The sequence below is a fragment of the Gossypium raimondii genome, chromosome 4 (genome assembly GCF_025698545.1).
Source record: "Gossypium raimondii isolate GPD5lz chromosome 4, ASM2569854v1, whole genome shotgun sequence".
In the NCBI taxonomy this organism is placed as follows: domain Eukaryota; kingdom Viridiplantae; phylum Streptophyta; class Magnoliopsida; order Malvales; family Malvaceae; genus Gossypium; species Gossypium raimondii.
In genome coordinates, this window is record NC_068568.1 from 48,032,632 (window position 1) to 48,050,413 (window position 17,782).

A 17,782-nucleotide genomic window follows, 5' to 3' on the forward strand; every position below is an offset into this window, starting at 1 on the left:
TGGAGTAGTGAGTTTTAATCTAAAATTACTAAACTAATTTAATTAAGAACACAACAGAGAATGAATCAATGAAATAATTGAATATTAACAAATGAGATAAATAATACCCGGGAAAGAATCCACCTAGACTTTATGATGCGATCTCTGCCGCATCATGTTACGACACAACTCGACGACATCAAGGTTGGCCCAAACTCGAGGGGCTCAAGTGCAAAATGAAGCTTTTAATTTTAGTTTGTTAATTTGGTTGCTGGAATAAGGACTTTAATTCATTTATTTTTGTGTCTTTAATTCTGTTTTAGTTTGTACATCATTAATATGCATATTTAATTAATGTCCTGCATTATTAATCTACATCTCTTAACTTTGACATGCATTATGTAACTCTCATGTTAGTTTAAGTCTACATCATTAAATTAAGTCATGCATTAAGTAACCCATATGTTCATTTAGTTTGCATCTGAAACATTGCATTTAAGCATCTTAATTGTTTAATATGTTTGAGTTTGTTTTTATATGTATGTTATTTAATTGCCTGTTACATTTTAATGCATAAATTAAAGTGTGTTTATTTTCATTTTAAATAAGGTGATTTAAGTTGCATGTTTAATTAATTTGTGTGCATGAGTGTTATTAAATATGTTATTAAAAATGAGTTATTAAACCAAGTAGTGAGTTTTAATCTAAAATTACTAAACTAATTTAACTAAGAACACAATAGAGAATGAATCAAGGAAATAATTGAATCAGGAAAATATCTAAAAAAGACAAAACAACAAACATAAATAAATAATAATATAAACTTTCATTCTATAAAATACAAAAACATAATTAAATATTTAAATTAACTTTAACTCAATCCAGTATAGTTTTAATTGATAAAAATATTAATTTAAAAATAAATCACTTTTTAATGACTAATGGTGACATTGGATTTTTCATTCAAACCAGATTTATTAGACAAAATTAGAACAATTACAACAACTTACACAACATTGTAAAAAGTATATATTGGATTCAACTTAGAGTATTTAATACAATATAACACTTATGATTATATAAGTATACATATGGTAACACTTCTTAATTACCACTTTAACCCTGCAAATTCCTTAACTCCATCTCTTCTTAATCCTAACCATTAACCCCTTCTTCATCTGATAAACCACACTGTTTTTGGGACCAATATTCTGCCCTTCCACCACATGAACGTTGTAGTTATGAATTATGGCTGTTGCGGTAGCCTTCATCAAGAGAAACGACACCTCTTTCCCTGGACAAATCCTTGGCCCCGCAAGGAATGCGCTAAATCTAGTTGGCGACTCTCGTTTAATCTTCCCATCTTCACCAATCCATCTTTCTGGCTTAAACGCATAGCAATCTTCTCCCCATAAGCTTTCCATCCTTCCCATTGCATGTATTCCAATTATGATTCGGGTATTTTGATCGACTCGATGACCGCTCGGAAGATATCCCTGCTTTGTACATGTTCTGAAATTGAACGGAATCGGTGGATATAGCCGTAGGGTTTCGCACAACGCTGCATGAAGATATGTTAGCTTACTCAACTCGTCGTAGTTGGATGGTATTTGCAAGCTTCCCTCCACTTGTTTCATTGATAAGTGTCTCTTTATTTCTTCTCTGATCTTGTTTTCAACCATGGGTGCCTTGGAGATGAGATAGAAGAACCAAGTAAGAGTTAAACTGTAAGTATCATTACTGGCAAACAAAAATTGTATAACGTTGTCTCTTATAAGACTGTCTTTCGGTGTTGGGCCTGTTATCTCATGTCCTGTCAGGTAAAAGTTCAAGAAATTGAAATCATTCTCTTCATTTGAGCCTGAGGATGCCACTGATTTGTTGGATTTGTGGCGTTGGGTCGATATAAATTGTGTTAAAAGATCATCAAGAGCCTTCCAAGCATCACTCCGTTTCTTCTCTTTCCCAATCTGAAGCCAACTCTGCAACTTCCAAAGACTGTCAGGCGCTACATATCTGTAAAAAGCTGCCTCCAGAGTATCACTCATGGCTTTTTGGAACCGATTCTCAGGGAATTCAATGGAGAGTAGGCCAGGGTTGAAGCCCACGCCCGTTATGCAACCAATGTCAAACGCATGCCTTACCAACAAATCTTGCAAGTTCACCACCATCTCTCGTCCAGAAACATATTCAAGAACTTTAACAAGCGCTTCCTCTATACGCTGATGGAGAACCTTTGAAAGTGATTGCCGGTACTGAGGGTGATTCAAGAAAGCATGGAAAACTCTGCGGTGACATTTCCATGCCTCACAGTCGGAATTGAAAATTGCTTCGCCGAAGATATCAAACTGTTTTAGCCATTCAGGACCTTTCAAATAAACAGAACTGTTGGAACTCAATATATAACGCACATTCTCAGGATCGGAGGTGGCTAAGAAGCTGGTGTTAGTAAACCAAAGTCCTCTATAAAAGAAGGTACCATTGCTTCGTCTGAGGACTTGGGCAACTTTGTCATGAGGGCGATGGATGTTGAGAAGTAACGTGGGAATCATCCCAACAAATGGCCAGTTTCGAGGGAGGCCATTGTTGTCTATGAAACAATAGAGAAAACGAAGAACAATTATTCCAAAAACTATAAATCCAAGATATACAAACAGTACTGCCATCATGTTCTTAGAAAGAGTTTGAGTTGTTTAGGACATATACTCAGTCACCAGTCTGGGCACTATTTATAGATTGAGCGTTTAGCCTTCCTCTTCTTCTCCACGAGTCACAATCAGAACAGTTATACTGCCATCATGTTCTTAGAAAGAGTTTAAGTTGCTTAGGACATATACTCAGTCACCAGTCGGGACACTATATATAGGTATAGCGTTTAGCCTTACTCTTCTTCTTCACAAGTCACAATCAGAACAGTTGTCATCATGTTCTTAGAAAGAGTTTAAGTCGGTACACTATATATAGATTTAGCGTTTAGCCTTCCTCTTCTTCTCCACAAGTCACAATCAGACCAGCTTATATTGTCTTTGAAATGAGAGATTCCCATTAAAGTAGCCACGATATTAATTAGCTAAAATGGTATATATGAATATCAATATCATGCTTTTACGAAAATATTTATTAGGGAAGAACATAACAAAATGGGAAACAAGAAAGTTAAACGAAAATTTAAATTAAAAATTCAGTTGAAATGGAAAAACAATTAAGATTTATAAATAATACATTTTCAATATAATTTTAGGATAATTATTTATATAAATACAATAATCTCATGAAGTGTTTTAATTTCAAGATTAAAATCACTCAATATCCTTAAGGGATAATATAATTTTTTACCCTGAATTTGGCAATTAATTCTACTTTGATATTTGTATTTTTTTATCCGTGAACTTGACAATTAAATTTATTTTGATCCTTGAACTTGAAAAATATAGAAGTTTGATGACGTGACACTCTGAGATTGTGCCTCATCGTCACTTGAAAATTAATATATAATTTTAGGTGATAACGTGATACAATCTTAGAGTGTTATATAGTGTTCTAATCACCAAACAGGGGTTGAACTAGTCACACCACGTCTGGCTTCCGATTCAATTGGTTTAATCGATGCAACTACTAAAATAACAATAATTAATTAATTAATTAAAAAATCATAATAAAAAATAAAAAATTAGCCGTCCATGGATCTAGATGTAATTTTCCCTAAATTCAAATTAATCATGCAGAACGAATATTTAAATAAAGAGAGAGAATAGAGAAATTGATTCGTTTTGATATCGAGTTGTGCGCGAAAGTTGAAATTCCTTTGACAGTTGCAAAGATAACGTCGATTGTAATTGAAAGCTGATCTGCCACAATTCGTTGTGACAAATTAGAATCTTTCTGACACTTAACGAGCTTGTTTTTCAACATTTTTATATATTTTTATATCGTTTTCATTATGTTAGGGATCGACCCGATTAAGCAACAAGTAACAAAAAAAGCGGAATAAATTGAGAAATTGAACACACAAATTTAACGTGAAAAAGCTCCTCCAAAGAGGATAAAAAATCACGGGCAAACATAATTTTATTATAATGGCAAAAGAACGAAAAGTACAAAAGATGGAGATAAAAACTAAACCCCGAAAACAAAGAACTCTCAAAACGTAAACAAAAAATTCTCTAAATATGTTATGAGTTCTAATCTCTAATGGGTGTGTTTACTAAGGTTGTAAAAGAGCCTATTTATCGGCTAAATTCATATGTCAAATAATAATAAAATAATCTAAACTAATCAATGTTTGACTGAAACAAATAAACAGAGTTTAACTAAAAGATTATTTCTCAAATTTGACTGAAAATAGGAGTCATACTTAACAAATCTCCACATTGACTCATATTTCCACAACACCATCTTTGCCAAAGCCCGCCACGAGCCTATCTTGAACTATGCATGGAATTAACTAAGTCGAATCTGTGCTTAGAAACTGGAAGACTTCTAGCCTTCGACTTGTACACTGCCAAACCAAAACTAACTCGGGTCTGATTTTCACAAACACAGTGCCCTAACTTTTCAAACCTTGCATCCAAAAGAGAACCTCTCTTCAACGAAACGGTCATACATTTTTCCCTCCTATGACCAAGTTGCCTCCACTCCAAACAAGTTGACTTCGACTCTGTAACGGATGAGGGACGTCCGATTTCACGGTCCACCGTAGAACCTTCCGAATATAAAGACGCCGGTTCTTTTACCTTTTAACAAAGCGAGAGCTCCACGAGATACTTTAATACCGCTCGACTCGATGTTGATTCTGCATCCTTTCAAGTCTAAAATACTCAAGGAGATGAGATTCTTTCGTAAATCAGGTACATACCTGACATCTGAGAGTGCCCTAATTGTCTCATCGTGTGTCCTGATTTTAACAGTTTCAATACCAACTACCTGACTACATGAATCGTTTCCCATGCGCACAACTCCACCTTCAACCGAACTATATGTAGAGAACCATTTTCTATTGGGACACATGTGGAAAGAACATCCCGAATCTAGGATCCACTTGGACGTGAGCTTGGAGTTATCACTTGTTGACACTAACAAGAAATCATCACCGCTTTCATCGGCCAAATTAGCACCAGCTACATCTTCCTCGTTACTCTCAGCAGCTCTTTTATTTCGCAGTTTATAACAATCTGCTTTGACATGACCTACCTTTTTACAATAGCGACACCTTTTGTCTTGTTTCTTTGATGCTACTAAAACGGAAGCTTGCCTATCTGCCTTGCTATCCAAATGAAGCTTATTGTCGAGTTTGTCTCTACTAAACAAATGACCCTTCACATATTCGAACGAGATTTTGTCTCTGCCATAAATCAGGGTCTCCCTGAAACACTTGTATGAAGAGGGTAAATAGCACAATAATAGCATAGCTTGATCTTCATCATCAATATGAACCTCAACGATCTTTAAATCATTTAAAAGAGTAATAAATTGACTGATGTGATCTCTAAGAAGCTCACATTTGTTCATGCGAAACGTAAATAGACATTGTTTCAACACTAAACGGTTAGCCAGATACTTAGTCGCATAAATAGTTTCTAACCTTTTTCACAAGGCGGATGAGGTCTTCTCCATAAATACCTCCTACAATACCGTATTCGTAAGGCACAACTGGATTGCAAACAAAGCCTTTTCATCAAGCTCTTCCTATTCTATTTTATTTAGATTCTCAAGCTTTTTCCCGGTAACAACCTTTTTCAAACCGGATTAAACTAGAATTGCCATCATCTGAACTTGCCACAGATTGAAATTTGTCTCACCATCGAACTTCTCAATATCAAACATTGTTGTTTCCATATCTGAATGGGCTGATCTATGAAAATTGAACTAGCTCTAATACCACTTGTTAGAGATCAACCCAATTAAGCAACAAGTAACAAAAAAAGTAGAATAAATTGATAAATTAAACACATAAATTTAACGTGAAAAAACTCTTCCAAAGAGGATAAAAAACCACGGGCAAAGATAATTTTATTATAATGGCAAAAGAACGAAGAGTACAAAAGATGGAGATAAAAACTAAACCCCGAAAACCCGAAAACAAAGAACTCTCAAAACATAAACACAAAATTCTCTAAATGTGTTATGAGTTCTAATCTCTAATGGGTGTGTTTACTAAGGTTGTAAATGAGCCTATTTATAGGCTAAATTCATACGTCAAATAATAATAAAATAATCTAAACTAATCAGTGTTTGACTGAAACAAATAAACAGAGTTTAACTAAAGATTATTTCTCAAATTTGACTGAAAATAGGAGTCATACTTAACACATTATTTAGTATCTTAGGCTTAATTGATGAAAAATAGAAATGTTAGTTGTTCTGTTGGCTATCAGAAAATGGCATGCTTACCTAGTTGGTAGGCACATCAAAATTAGGACTGACCATCAGAGTATGTGTTTCTTGTTTGACCAGTTGGCTATTACCCCTTTCTAACAACACTGGGTAGCCAAAATGTTTGGCTATGACTATGAGATCATATATAGGAAGGGCACTAGCAATGTAGTGGTTGATGCTCTTTCCAAAAAAATAACCACTGATGTCTTGCCAGATGCTGCAACTGACCGGTAGTTTCATTATCTTTGATCTATTGACAAGAATGCAAGAGTCCTACCAAGTTTATGCCAATCTCAGCAAAATTTTCTTGAAGGTCCAACAACAGAGTTCTCAACACCCAAAGTACTCTTGGGATGGCAGGTTCTTAAGGAGAAAAGGGAAATTTGTGGTAGGGAATGATGGAAACCTCAAGAAAGAATTATTTCAACATTTTCATGCTAGTGCTTTGAGAGGCCATTCAAGGGTTCATGATTCAAGGAACAGTATGGCCAACCTTTTGTATTGGAAAAGCATGTCCAAAGATATAAAAAACTGTATGAGTGTTCAACATGCCAAAGATGCAAGCAAGAAAATACTGCCAAACCAGGGTTGTTAGAATCGTTGCCTATCCCTAACAGGGCTTGGTCAACCATCAGTATGACTTTCATGGAGGGACTCCTTAATTGGAAGGGAAATGATGCAATCTTAGTGTTGGTGGATCGCCTCACCAAATACAAGCATTTCCTGGACTTCTCCTACCCTTTTACTGCAATAACAGTAGCTCATGAGTATTTGACTCATATCTACAAATTACATGGAATGCCTTATTCCATTGTTTCAGAGCGAGATAAAATATTCATTAGTATTTTCTGGTAGGAACCATTCAAAAGGGTAGGGATTAAATTGCACCTCTCAACTGCTTATTACCCTAAAATAGATGGCCAAATCGAGGTTCTCAACCGGTGCTTGGAAGGTTACATCGGATGCATGATTGGGGAAAGGCTTGGTGATCGGCTACTTTGGACTCCTTTAGCTGAATGATGGTATAATTCAACCTTTCATTCAACAATCCATACCACTCCTTATGAAGCTCTTTATGACCAAGCCCAACCTCAACACATGGCATACCTTGTTGGAGCATCTTCCGTGGCTAGTGTGGACAAGAGCTTGCAATACCGAGAAGCTGCCAAGAAATTGCTTCAATTTTACTTAAAACAAGCTCAGAACATAATGAAGCAATTGGCAGATCGACACAGGAGTGATAGGCAATTTCAGGTAGGGGAGTTGGTCTACATTAAGGTGCAACTATATCGCCAACATTCAGTCAAGAGAGTGTTGAATCAAAAATTATCTCCTAAGTATTTTGGTCCTTTTGCCATTGCAGCTAAGGTGGGACAAGCGGCATACCATTTACAGCTACCTCAGAGGTCTCGTATATACCTTACATTCCATGTCTCCTTACTGAAGAAGCATGTTGGATCAATTCTAATCCAAGCTACTCTACGAGTGGTCGATGCCAATGGTGCTTTGATCAAAGAACTTATTCGAATCTTAGAACACCATATGGTCAAGAAGGGCAATCACGTTGTCGCTAAAGTGTTGGTGGAATGGGCCAACATGTTTCCAAAAGAAGAAACCTGGGAGCCATTGCAACAGCTACGTAGCAACTTTCCTAACCTTAATCCTTGAGGATAAGGATCTTAAACGTGTGTTGTATTAATGAAATGGTGCACATAGACTAATTGAAACTGTGCGTTTGGTGGGTAACGGTCACAGTTGTATGGCCTAACTAACTTTTGTAAGGACTCTCTTTCCTCTTTTAACCTATTGTTGAAAGGGGAAACAATTATCATTTTGGTTAATATAATTTCCTTCTTCATTCTCTCATTTCCTCAATTTTCCTGTCTTTTCTCTCTCCTTTCTAATATTTTCTTGTTTAGGCCGTATCACATGGAATATTGCTAGAAATTATGTGATCATTTGCAAAAGCTACAATGTACAATCAAGATTGCAAGCAATAATTCTTACCTTAAGCGCAATTCTTTATTTATTAAGGAACAACATATCAAAATATGCACGACCATTAATAAGAAAAAATGAATCAACTTGATTTTAAAACGATCATTAGTGAATTGAAAACTTTCTCCGCTTTTAAGGACATTCAAATTATGTTTTTCTAGATCCAGCTTATTTATGAAAATGACCAAAAAAACCAAGGGAGTGGGCCACTTGTGCATCTAGAGCTAACATATCATTTCCATGGCCTTAAGTATTATGATACTTATTTTTATTATATGGTATTGTAAAAAAAGAAAAGAAGAAGAAGAAGAAGAAATCTTCATGTTTAATCATGTGTGAAAATTATAAAATTATTTTTTGATATTTGGGTATTAAATTAAATTATGTACCATATCATTATATAATATTTTTTGTACATTACAAGTTAACGAAAGAGGATGTCATTACTAAGAATTAAACCACTTGTTTTATTGGGTTGTTGGAACTTTGCATATCATTATATAGTTAATAAACTTATTAAATTTTGATTTTTATATCCGAATTATTATATTTGTTTGTTATGTGTATATAATGATTTTATTAAAACACATTTTATATTCATAATTAATGTTTCTCAAACTTATTTTATTTTATAATTTTAACATAAAAATTCATTATTAATTACTTTGATTGCTAGTAAAATATTAATATAGTTATTTAATATTTATAAATACATTTTCATAAATTAAATAATTATCATATATTTATATTTATTTCAATTATAAATTCAAGTTTTTCTTTTAGGTTTATATTTTGAGTTGGAATTAGATTCAAGTCTTCTCAAAATTAGATTTTGTCAAGCATGAGCTTTTTCCAACACAAATTTTGTTGGACTATGACCTTAAATTTTCTTTGAAGTGAACTCATATTGGATCAAATTTAGTCGGACAAGCTTTGAAGCTCATGGTTGCTTTGTTAGCTCTAAAACTGGTGGTTGGCCTAGCCTTTCCTCTCTCTTCCTTTCCTCCTATTTCCTTTTCTACCATTGGCATCTACCTTGTAATAAAAACTCATCTCCAAATCTCCATTTTCTCTTCCGGGTCCTACACCAAGACCAAAAATATATTGTATTGTCAAAATTACATACATTTGAACTGAAAAAAGTTCCCATCCAAATCAGAATTGCTTAAACACGAGATGAGAATTGATGTTCAGATCAAGATTGTAATGCAGAGTAGGAGAACACACTTCTTGCTTTCTTTATTCATTCATAATACAATCATCACTCTCACCTGATGCTTTTATATTATATATACAACCATAATGTCCTAACAAGACGGATATTCCAGCCAAACCTTCTTCCCTTCATTGTAACAGCTGAAAATGTTCATAGTTAACCAGAATTTAAACCCGGGATTAACCTAATTACTTCATACAACAACCCTTTAAGAGATAGGGTCCGACAAGGTCAGGTTCAAATTCCAGCATCTACAACCCCTTCACTGAAATGTCCATAGTAAAAATAACCGGAATTTAAACCCGGCCTTAACTGATTCATACAACCAACATCTAACAAGTTCAGAGTTCAAATTCCAGTAACTACAATGCCTTCCCTTATTTCAAAGCAATGGCCTCGTTTATGCATAAATTCTTTCTAAAAAAAAGTACAGACAAACAGACTGTTCATTCACAGTTTAAATTAATAAATGAGTGTTTCCAACAAATAACCACGCAGAACCAGTGTAGCTAAGAGCTTAAACAGACATGAATGACAGTTACCTAAGACTAAACCATATGCAGTTGGTGTCACAAAAAAGATCATATCTGACTATATCTAATCAGATTATGTCAAACAGTAACATAGTATACCACTTTAATTAAAGTCACTTATCGGCAGCGGCGAATGAAGTACAAGTGTTCCACACATGGAGAGTTCGGATAGAGCTATGCGCCCTGCAATGGAGCTTAACCATCTTCTTGAAGAGTTTGTCATTTGATTGAAGAACACTATCACAAAAGTAAAATAATTACAAGAAGTTAATCCTTTGAAGGACATCATAATGTTGGTCCGACTCTTCTTTTTTAAGTACCCATGTTCAACTCATTTTAGGACATGAGTATGGTGATATAATCCTCCAAAGACCCTTAAAACACACCTGATATGGATCTTTGGAGAACCATACCCCAAAAGCTAATTGTTGAGATTAAAGAGCCTAGCTCCATATAAATCCCACAAGAAAATCACGCACTTTCCTATGTGGCATCTATGTCCCATACCTTGCAATTGGCACATAAAAGATCATGCTCTGAAGTTTCGGCACCCATATGTGCTGGTTTTGAGCTAGCTTAATCTACCTCCAGGCAAAAATTACAATACCTATGTCATCAACCGTACAGCACAATTGCAACTGAGAGACATGATGGCTGACTTTGATACAAATTGAAATGGACCTTTGGAGAACCACACTCCAAAAGCTAGTTGTTGAGGTTGGAGAGCTTAGCTCCATATAAACAACAGAAATCCCATACTTTCCTATATGGGATCCAATTTCCATACCTTGCAATTGGGCACATAATAAACCCAGGATACAAAAACTTTAACCTGATTTCTGTGATAGCAACACTCCTTAAAATCCCTTTTAACTGACCTGAACTTTCATCTAATGTTCGAAACTTCATCAAACCTTTCCCAGAACTCAAACCCTAATTTGAAAAAAGAAAAATACCAATACCAGCAGTAGAAAAGCATATAAATTGACCGATAGATAACATTGTCATAATTGCCCTATGATGCAACTCAACTGTGTTGGATACTAGTATGTCTATGAGAAGGGTATGTTCAGATTTTTTCTAACTTGTTCCATATATTTTGAGAATCCAAGGAAGGTCATATCCCCATACTAGACCTGTTCATGGCCAGGTTACCCACCCAAGCCCGCCCGAAATTTGAGAAGGTTTGGACAAAAGTATGACCCGAGAAATGGGCTTAGGCAAAAAATTAGACCCGTTTAAAATAAGGGCCGGGTTCAAGCTTGAACATTCAAAGCCCGAGCCAAGCCCAACCCGTTTTTAAGTTTATAATGCTTCATATTATGTTATTTTATATATCACGTAATTTATAACACAAAAAAAATATATTTATACTAAATATATAATACTACTCTAATGTAAACATTAAAATAATATTATGACTATATAAAAAAGTTCAATAAATAAAAATATATAAAATTATTAAATATTAAATTAAAATAATATAAATATTTTAAAAAATTAAAAAAAAAGTATATAGGTGAGCCTAAAATGGACTTAGATTAGTCTTTTGCAAATACGGACAAGCTTGGGCAAAATTTTAGGCCCATATTTTGGGACGGGCTGGGCTTGGGCAAACATAAAGTACGTTCATATCATGTTTAAGCCTACTCCGGCCCAGGCCATAAACACCTCTACCCCATGCTCATACCCAGATATGTTTCAGACATGGGTACTTCAAGAAAAATGAAGACTCAAAGCAAAATAGGCTAAAACAGTTAGAATTAGGAAAAGGACTTGGTTAATATAAACCAACGACTACGTAAAAGCCCTAATAATGCATCACAACCTTTGTGAATTTCATCCATTCCAAACAAATAAATGCTTATAACATTGATTCACCATTAACAAATTCATTTGTTTGCCTGCTACTGAGCACAATGTTGTCTACTTACATTCTGGTAATTTGTTGAACTATGGTTCCATTAACAATGAAATTGAACCCTGGAAATAAATGCTTACCAACTGTCAAAGTTGCTCACGTATATAGGCCATCGATCTTAACATAGAACCCAAAGTATCTTTTGACACTTGAAATTTTACTTCTGTTTCTCCAGAAGTTGTCTTGGTATCTTGGAGCTGAGAAATGCAAATAAACAAGCAATAAGTAAATAAAAAGAAGAAAAAAAACGATTTAGACTTCCATTAAACATACAAAAGAAAATCAATCCCTTGAAGCAATAAGAAGAAATCTTACTCTTCAATTCCAAGCAGTAGTGAAAAGGAAAAGGAAGATGATACTCCTAAATCTTCATACCAGTGCCACAAATTAATGTAATGCAACTTAGACTTATGTTGCTCTGACTCTTCATTTTCCTAAAAGTATCCGAGTTTGACACTCGTCTAACACATATGGGTACACTAATATGACCCTCCAAGGAGTCTCCCAATATATGGATGAACTTAGAAAATCTAAACATCTCTGTGTAAGATATATACCCATATCCGACAATAACACCAACTCAAGTAACATGGGCACATGGTGCTAGACAAATCAAAATGTCAAGACGTGGACAATGAATGGAAACTTATATAAAATAAAAGATTCATATGTTTAATTTTGTATATATAGTAACAAATGGTAAATCAAGGGAAATATCAAGACAGCAAGTATGACCATTATGGCAAAGTTTCTTACAGAGAACAAGTATATGTCACTTCTAAAGCCATTCAACCTATCTCCCCATATGTTTCTATTTTAACAGCCCTGTTCATCATGAGATCTAACAACCTCTTCATCTTATTTTCTTTCTTTCCTTTTTTCCTAAGTCAATAAATCTAACTTTAATAGCCAAGTTAAAATTTCTCTCCTGTGCTTTAAAAAGGAGGCATTCTAGACACTTCATAGCCATTGTTGTTTTCCAGTTCAGAGAAAAGGATGGGTTAAGATTAGTAGATGCTTACAGACTAAGTGAACAAGACAAATAAAAAAACACTTCAGTGAAGTTTAAATTTTGATCGATTAACTTCTTAAGAGATGCCCGAGTTTCCAATGAATTAATCTCCACATTAAAATCAGTAGATTTGATTAATGGAAAGATTATAATTGTAAGCTTTTTATAGCAAGTTCTTAAAGAAAATTCAACAATCAACATGGGATAATATTCACATAGAAACAAAGAGGAGATCAGTAGTCATATACAACACCAAAGACTTACTTGCTCATTAAATCTCAATAGACAAGAACTAATGAACTCTTCATATGTAAATCTCATGTCCTCAGTCCAAGTAACTGGCAACTGTTATTTTGCCCACAGGAAGAAAGAGGAAAGTAAAAAGTTTCTAAGAATTGCAGTGCATTATTTCTAGCTCCAATAGAGAATGGAAGAAGAGAAGTGGCATTTGATCTCACACAAAGATAGTTGAAAATTTTAAGTTCAGTCCCAAAATAGAATATGCCATTTTATGCACATAAGATGCAGACCACTTATCTCTATGTTCTACAGGTAAAGGAACTACAAAATAGTATATAAAAACAAAAATCTTCGATGCGGAGAAGGAAACAGGAAACTTCCTTAGTCAACTTTAGCTCATTTCAAAATAAGGATCATTACATGCTTACTGCTTACCAGTTTTATTTTCACTGTAATGCCCATTAAGTTGGGATTTTGGTTCTTTGCAAGATCAAAGCTCAACCATCAAATTGCCATTCAAATGCATTCACTAGCTACAATCTTTTGTTAAAATAGAAGCAAAAAGGATTGTTACAATGAAAGTTAGATCTAGAGATTAAAATATCAAAAGGCAGTTTGGTGATAACAAGTTAGAAAACGGGGATTCTGAGAATCTGCTTTTTCAACTAGATCTAGTATTGACACATCTTCATATTTATAATTGAAGCACACTATGCTTGATTTGAAGAAATACCAAGCACTGCAGTTAAACTCATTAAAAGCTTGCTAAATACAATATGTTCTTTAAAAGATAGGTCAGTGTAGCATCTAATATCATTAAGCTAGAACACTAAGGTAATTCATACAAATAATAAATCAATACAAGCAACCAACTCATTTACATTCTTTATCTAAATGATAATAAATTTGAAAATGAAAACAGACTAGGATATGAGGGCACATGAGCTCAAATTTTCAAACCTTCAAATTTATGACAGCAACTCGATTTAGTGGTGTTGATAGCTGTTGACTAATGTAAGCCATTGATTGCAACATTGGTTCCAGAGTAACCCTTGTGAGCCTAAACTGCACTTCTGTCTCTCCTAAAGGATTCTTGCCATAGTCATGCAGCTGCAAGAGAGGTGAAAGAAAAGTATAGCAATGGTAAGCAATCGACTCATTCATGCTACAACAATGCAAGTTTTAAGAATTTGAAACATGATAGCAAATTCACTTAAGTAAAAGAACCATGAACAGTACAAAAGAACTTTTGTGCACTAGACTAATCAAATAAGCTGTTTGTTGTTACTTAATAACAGTTGGAAAAGCATCTAATGTATGATAGATAACTTTATCTCGAATTTACAAAGTGAAACCCAAAAGACACCAAAAAAAATAATGCAAACAAGACAGTTAAATTGATAAAATCGTCATGAAAATAAGAGTATATGGCCACATACCTTCAAGTTTATGACAGCTACTTTTCCAGCTTCCATTGCATTTTGATTTTCTATAACCCAAGTCATGGACTTAAAACATGTGAGAACCACCTGCATCCAACAGAAAATAGAATTCTCAAATATTTTCACTGAAAAAGGTAAGCTAATGCTGCATAAAACAATAGTCCAATACATGTATGCATGTGCAGTGTGTCTAAGTAAATGACATAAATATACAGTGTATATAAGTAAAATGGAAATAGACTACTTCAACACATACCGTGCTATCAAGGGGACCAGTATCACGATGAAGAGATACAGGCACCATGCTAGGTTGATTCAAGTCAGTAAGTGGGGCCCCAACATCATTAAGATTAAAATGAGGTGGTATTGCATCTTGCCATGGCCACAAAGATGGGATCATTTTGGAGACAGGAGAAGTGGTTTTCTTGCAACCATCTTCATGATTATTCCCACTAGTACGAGAGCTAGGTGGTCTGACTTTAGATACATTCTTCTTTACAGAGGTAATCTTTTTCCCAGCCTCCTTAAGAGCATTGATTGCTGCATTATATGTCTCTGGAGCCATTGCTCCTTCTTCTGCCAATTTTAAAGCTTCCTGACACAGGTTATTGAAGCGTGTGGTTAGTGTCTCAATACCTTGAGGATCAGCATGTTGCTCATCCAATCCAACCCAAGATTTGGCACTTCTAGTCCAGCGCTTTAATATGTAATGGGATGGAAGGGTAAGAACATTTGTCACAGTGAAGACTGTCAGTATATGCCTACAAAGAATGCCAGAATATTCAAACATCTGACAGGTACAACTTGCTTTCATATCCGAAATATTCAGTGCAACAAAGTATGCTTTATGCTCATGTTCATATTTTGCAACCCTGTATTTACAGACTATGCCATCGCCCTCAATCTTGTTTGCAGTGTACACAAAAGTTTCAACTAGCTCCTCCTGAAACTTTGAGAAAACTTTCTTTGTGTAGAGGTTTGCTGCTTGCTGTTCCATAGGTGATGGTGTCTTCGGCACTGGTGTGGTGCAGATTGTATCAAAATCTGCTTCTATTTCTTTCTCTAGAGAATCTTCTAAAGCCCTTTCGTACTGCTTAAAAAAAAGGGGTATGGTTGTCTGCTGATTTACGTACCCGTTGAAAAAGGAGCTAACCCCTTGGTTTGAAGAAAGAGTACCAAAGAAAGTACCACGAAAATAAACAGGAGCCCACTGTTTACGAGCATTATATACTGCCTGAAGCCACTCATTTTTATGTAGATCATATTTATCAAGGAGAGCTCCCCATGACAACTCAAAATCCTCCGTTGTCTCAGAAAAGTTTATGCAGCTATAAAGCTCACCATAAAAGGAAGGATGAGCAAGGTAGATATGTGCCAACCTTTCTTGTCCTTCCCTCAAGATATGCCACTTGCAAATGCAGTGGCGAGTTTCTGGAAAAACCTGTGAAACTGCCGCTTGTATTGCTCTATCTTGGTCTGTGATAATAGAAACAGGGGGTTGATCATTCATCGCAGATAACCACGTCCTAAATAGCCAAGTAAAGGAAGATTCAGACTCATCTAGAAGTAATGCACAACCAAATAACACCATCTGGCCATGATGATTTATTCCAGTAAAAGGAGCAAATGGGATCTGATACTGATTTGGTCGATACATTGTATCAAAAGTAACTGCATCTCCAAAGTAATTGTAAGCTGCCCTTGATCTTGCATCAGCCCAGAAAACATTAGTCATCCGATTATCATCATCAAGCTGTATAGCATAATAGAAGCCAGGATTTTCAGCCTGCATCTTTTTGAAATAATTGAGGAGATTTTGAGCATCTCTCCCCAGTGTTCTCCTTTGGCTAGAAGGTGTGAAATAGCCTGAAGGTCCCATACTCCTGCCAAGGCGATTAGGCATGACAGAGGAGGCATTCTTGATCCTCGTTGCTTCATAACAAGCATGATTTTCATCTGATGAAACATAAACATCAGCAGTGGCTTCCAATGTTTCTGAAACATTCTTAGTGGCTCCAGCTAAATGCCTACGAGGTCTAAGGTAATGAACCTTACTAGGAGTAACCATAGAATGATTATGATCCTCCACGAACTTTGTTGCGATCCACTTCCCTCCATCCTTTCTCTCTATCCTAAACATGGCATTACAACTTTCAACATTTTTCCTCTTAAAAACCTCCCTTGAACATGCAAAATCCCATGTTACAATTGGCCCATCAGGCGTCGCTCGTGTAAACTGACCAACATGAGTGCTAAACCCCAACTGCCTAGCATATCCATCATAAAATGTCTTGCCTGCATCCTCCGACTCAAATTCCATCCCCACACACGGCTTACCCCCTGCAACTCCATCATCATCCTGATTAGCCACTACCTCTATCTCTGTCAAATTTTCAATTAAATTCCAATTATTATCACCACCCTTATTAGACTCAGCATTCACACCATTGACATTATCCCCTTTTCCCCCTCCCACATCCATGTTTCCCGTGCATAAGGAAACCGATTCAGCATGTTTTTCCTTATTTTAAGCCTGGATTATACCGCCCTCCATCGGTTCAATCTATCTGTTTAGTTTACATAATGATCAATCACAACCTCACTCAAAGCAATGGCTTATCTATAAATGGTTAAAAACTCGAATTCAATTAAAAAAAAACAAAATTAACATGAATTTATACATAATTCGGAGGAAAAGAACAGTAATTAATATCTAAAAAGAATTGAAAGGGAGCATTGGTGAAGTCAATGCGAAATGAGCAGACCAACAAAATAACTAAGAAATGAGCTCAAAATAATAATTAAAAAGAAAGTGCAAAGGAAAAGAATCCCCAAAGAATTATGAAATTGAGAGACAAGGGGAAACTAAAATTGGGTTTTCTTACAAAATTCAAATATTATTTGAGTCAAGAAACTTACAGTGACAGAAAGGGTCTAAAAAATGGCATTTTAGAAGTAAAGAGAGAAAAGTGGCTTTTTTCTCTACTTTGCTCTGTTCTTCCAAATTTGTGTCTCAGTATTCAGTAAACAGATTCTTTTTTAAAGAGTCAATATTGCATTTCTTAA

General features: G+C 35.2%; 2 protein-coding genes across 6 annotated transcripts; both read right to left on the bottom strand.

Annotated features, from left to right (window-relative positions):
• Positions 1 to 985: 985 nt before the first annotated feature.
• Positions 986 to 2,823, bottom strand: LOC105780963 (alkane hydroxylase MAH1). Its single transcript, XM_052629771.1, has one exon. It carries the CDS (start codon positions 2,646 to 2,648, stop codon positions 1,113 to 1,115), a length of 1,536 nt encoding a protein of 511 aa, XP_052485731.1. The 5' UTR covers positions 2,649 to 2,823; the 3' UTR covers positions 986 to 1,112.
• Positions 2,824 to 9,198: 6,375 nt separating this feature from the next.
• Positions 9,199 to 17,782, bottom strand: LOC105779959 (protein FAR1-RELATED SEQUENCE 3). Of its 5 annotated transcripts, XR_008195406.1 has the most exons (7): positions 17,636 to 17,765; positions 14,973 to 17,336; positions 14,714 to 14,803; positions 14,235 to 14,384; positions 12,103 to 12,219; positions 10,201 to 10,338; positions 9,199 to 9,434 (listed from the first exon to the last, which is right to left on the bottom strand). XR_008195406.1 is itself a non-coding variant. In XM_052629773.1 (6 exons), exons 2-5 carry the CDS (start codon positions 17,196 to 17,198, stop codon positions 12,109 to 12,111), a joined length of 2,577 nt encoding a protein of 858 aa, XP_052485733.1. In that variant the 5' UTR covers positions 17,199 to 17,336; positions 17,636 to 17,765; the 3' UTR covers positions 9,201 to 9,434; positions 12,103 to 12,108. The 5 variants fall into 5 exon arrangements, 4 of the variants coding, with proteins under 4 accessions (XP_052485733.1, XP_052485732.1, XP_012459441.1 ...); XM_052629773.1 differs by lacking the exon at positions 10,201 to 10,338 and having other exon boundaries at positions 9,201 to 9,434; XM_052629772.1 differs by lacking the exon at positions 9,199 to 9,434 and having other exon boundaries at positions 10,018 to 10,338.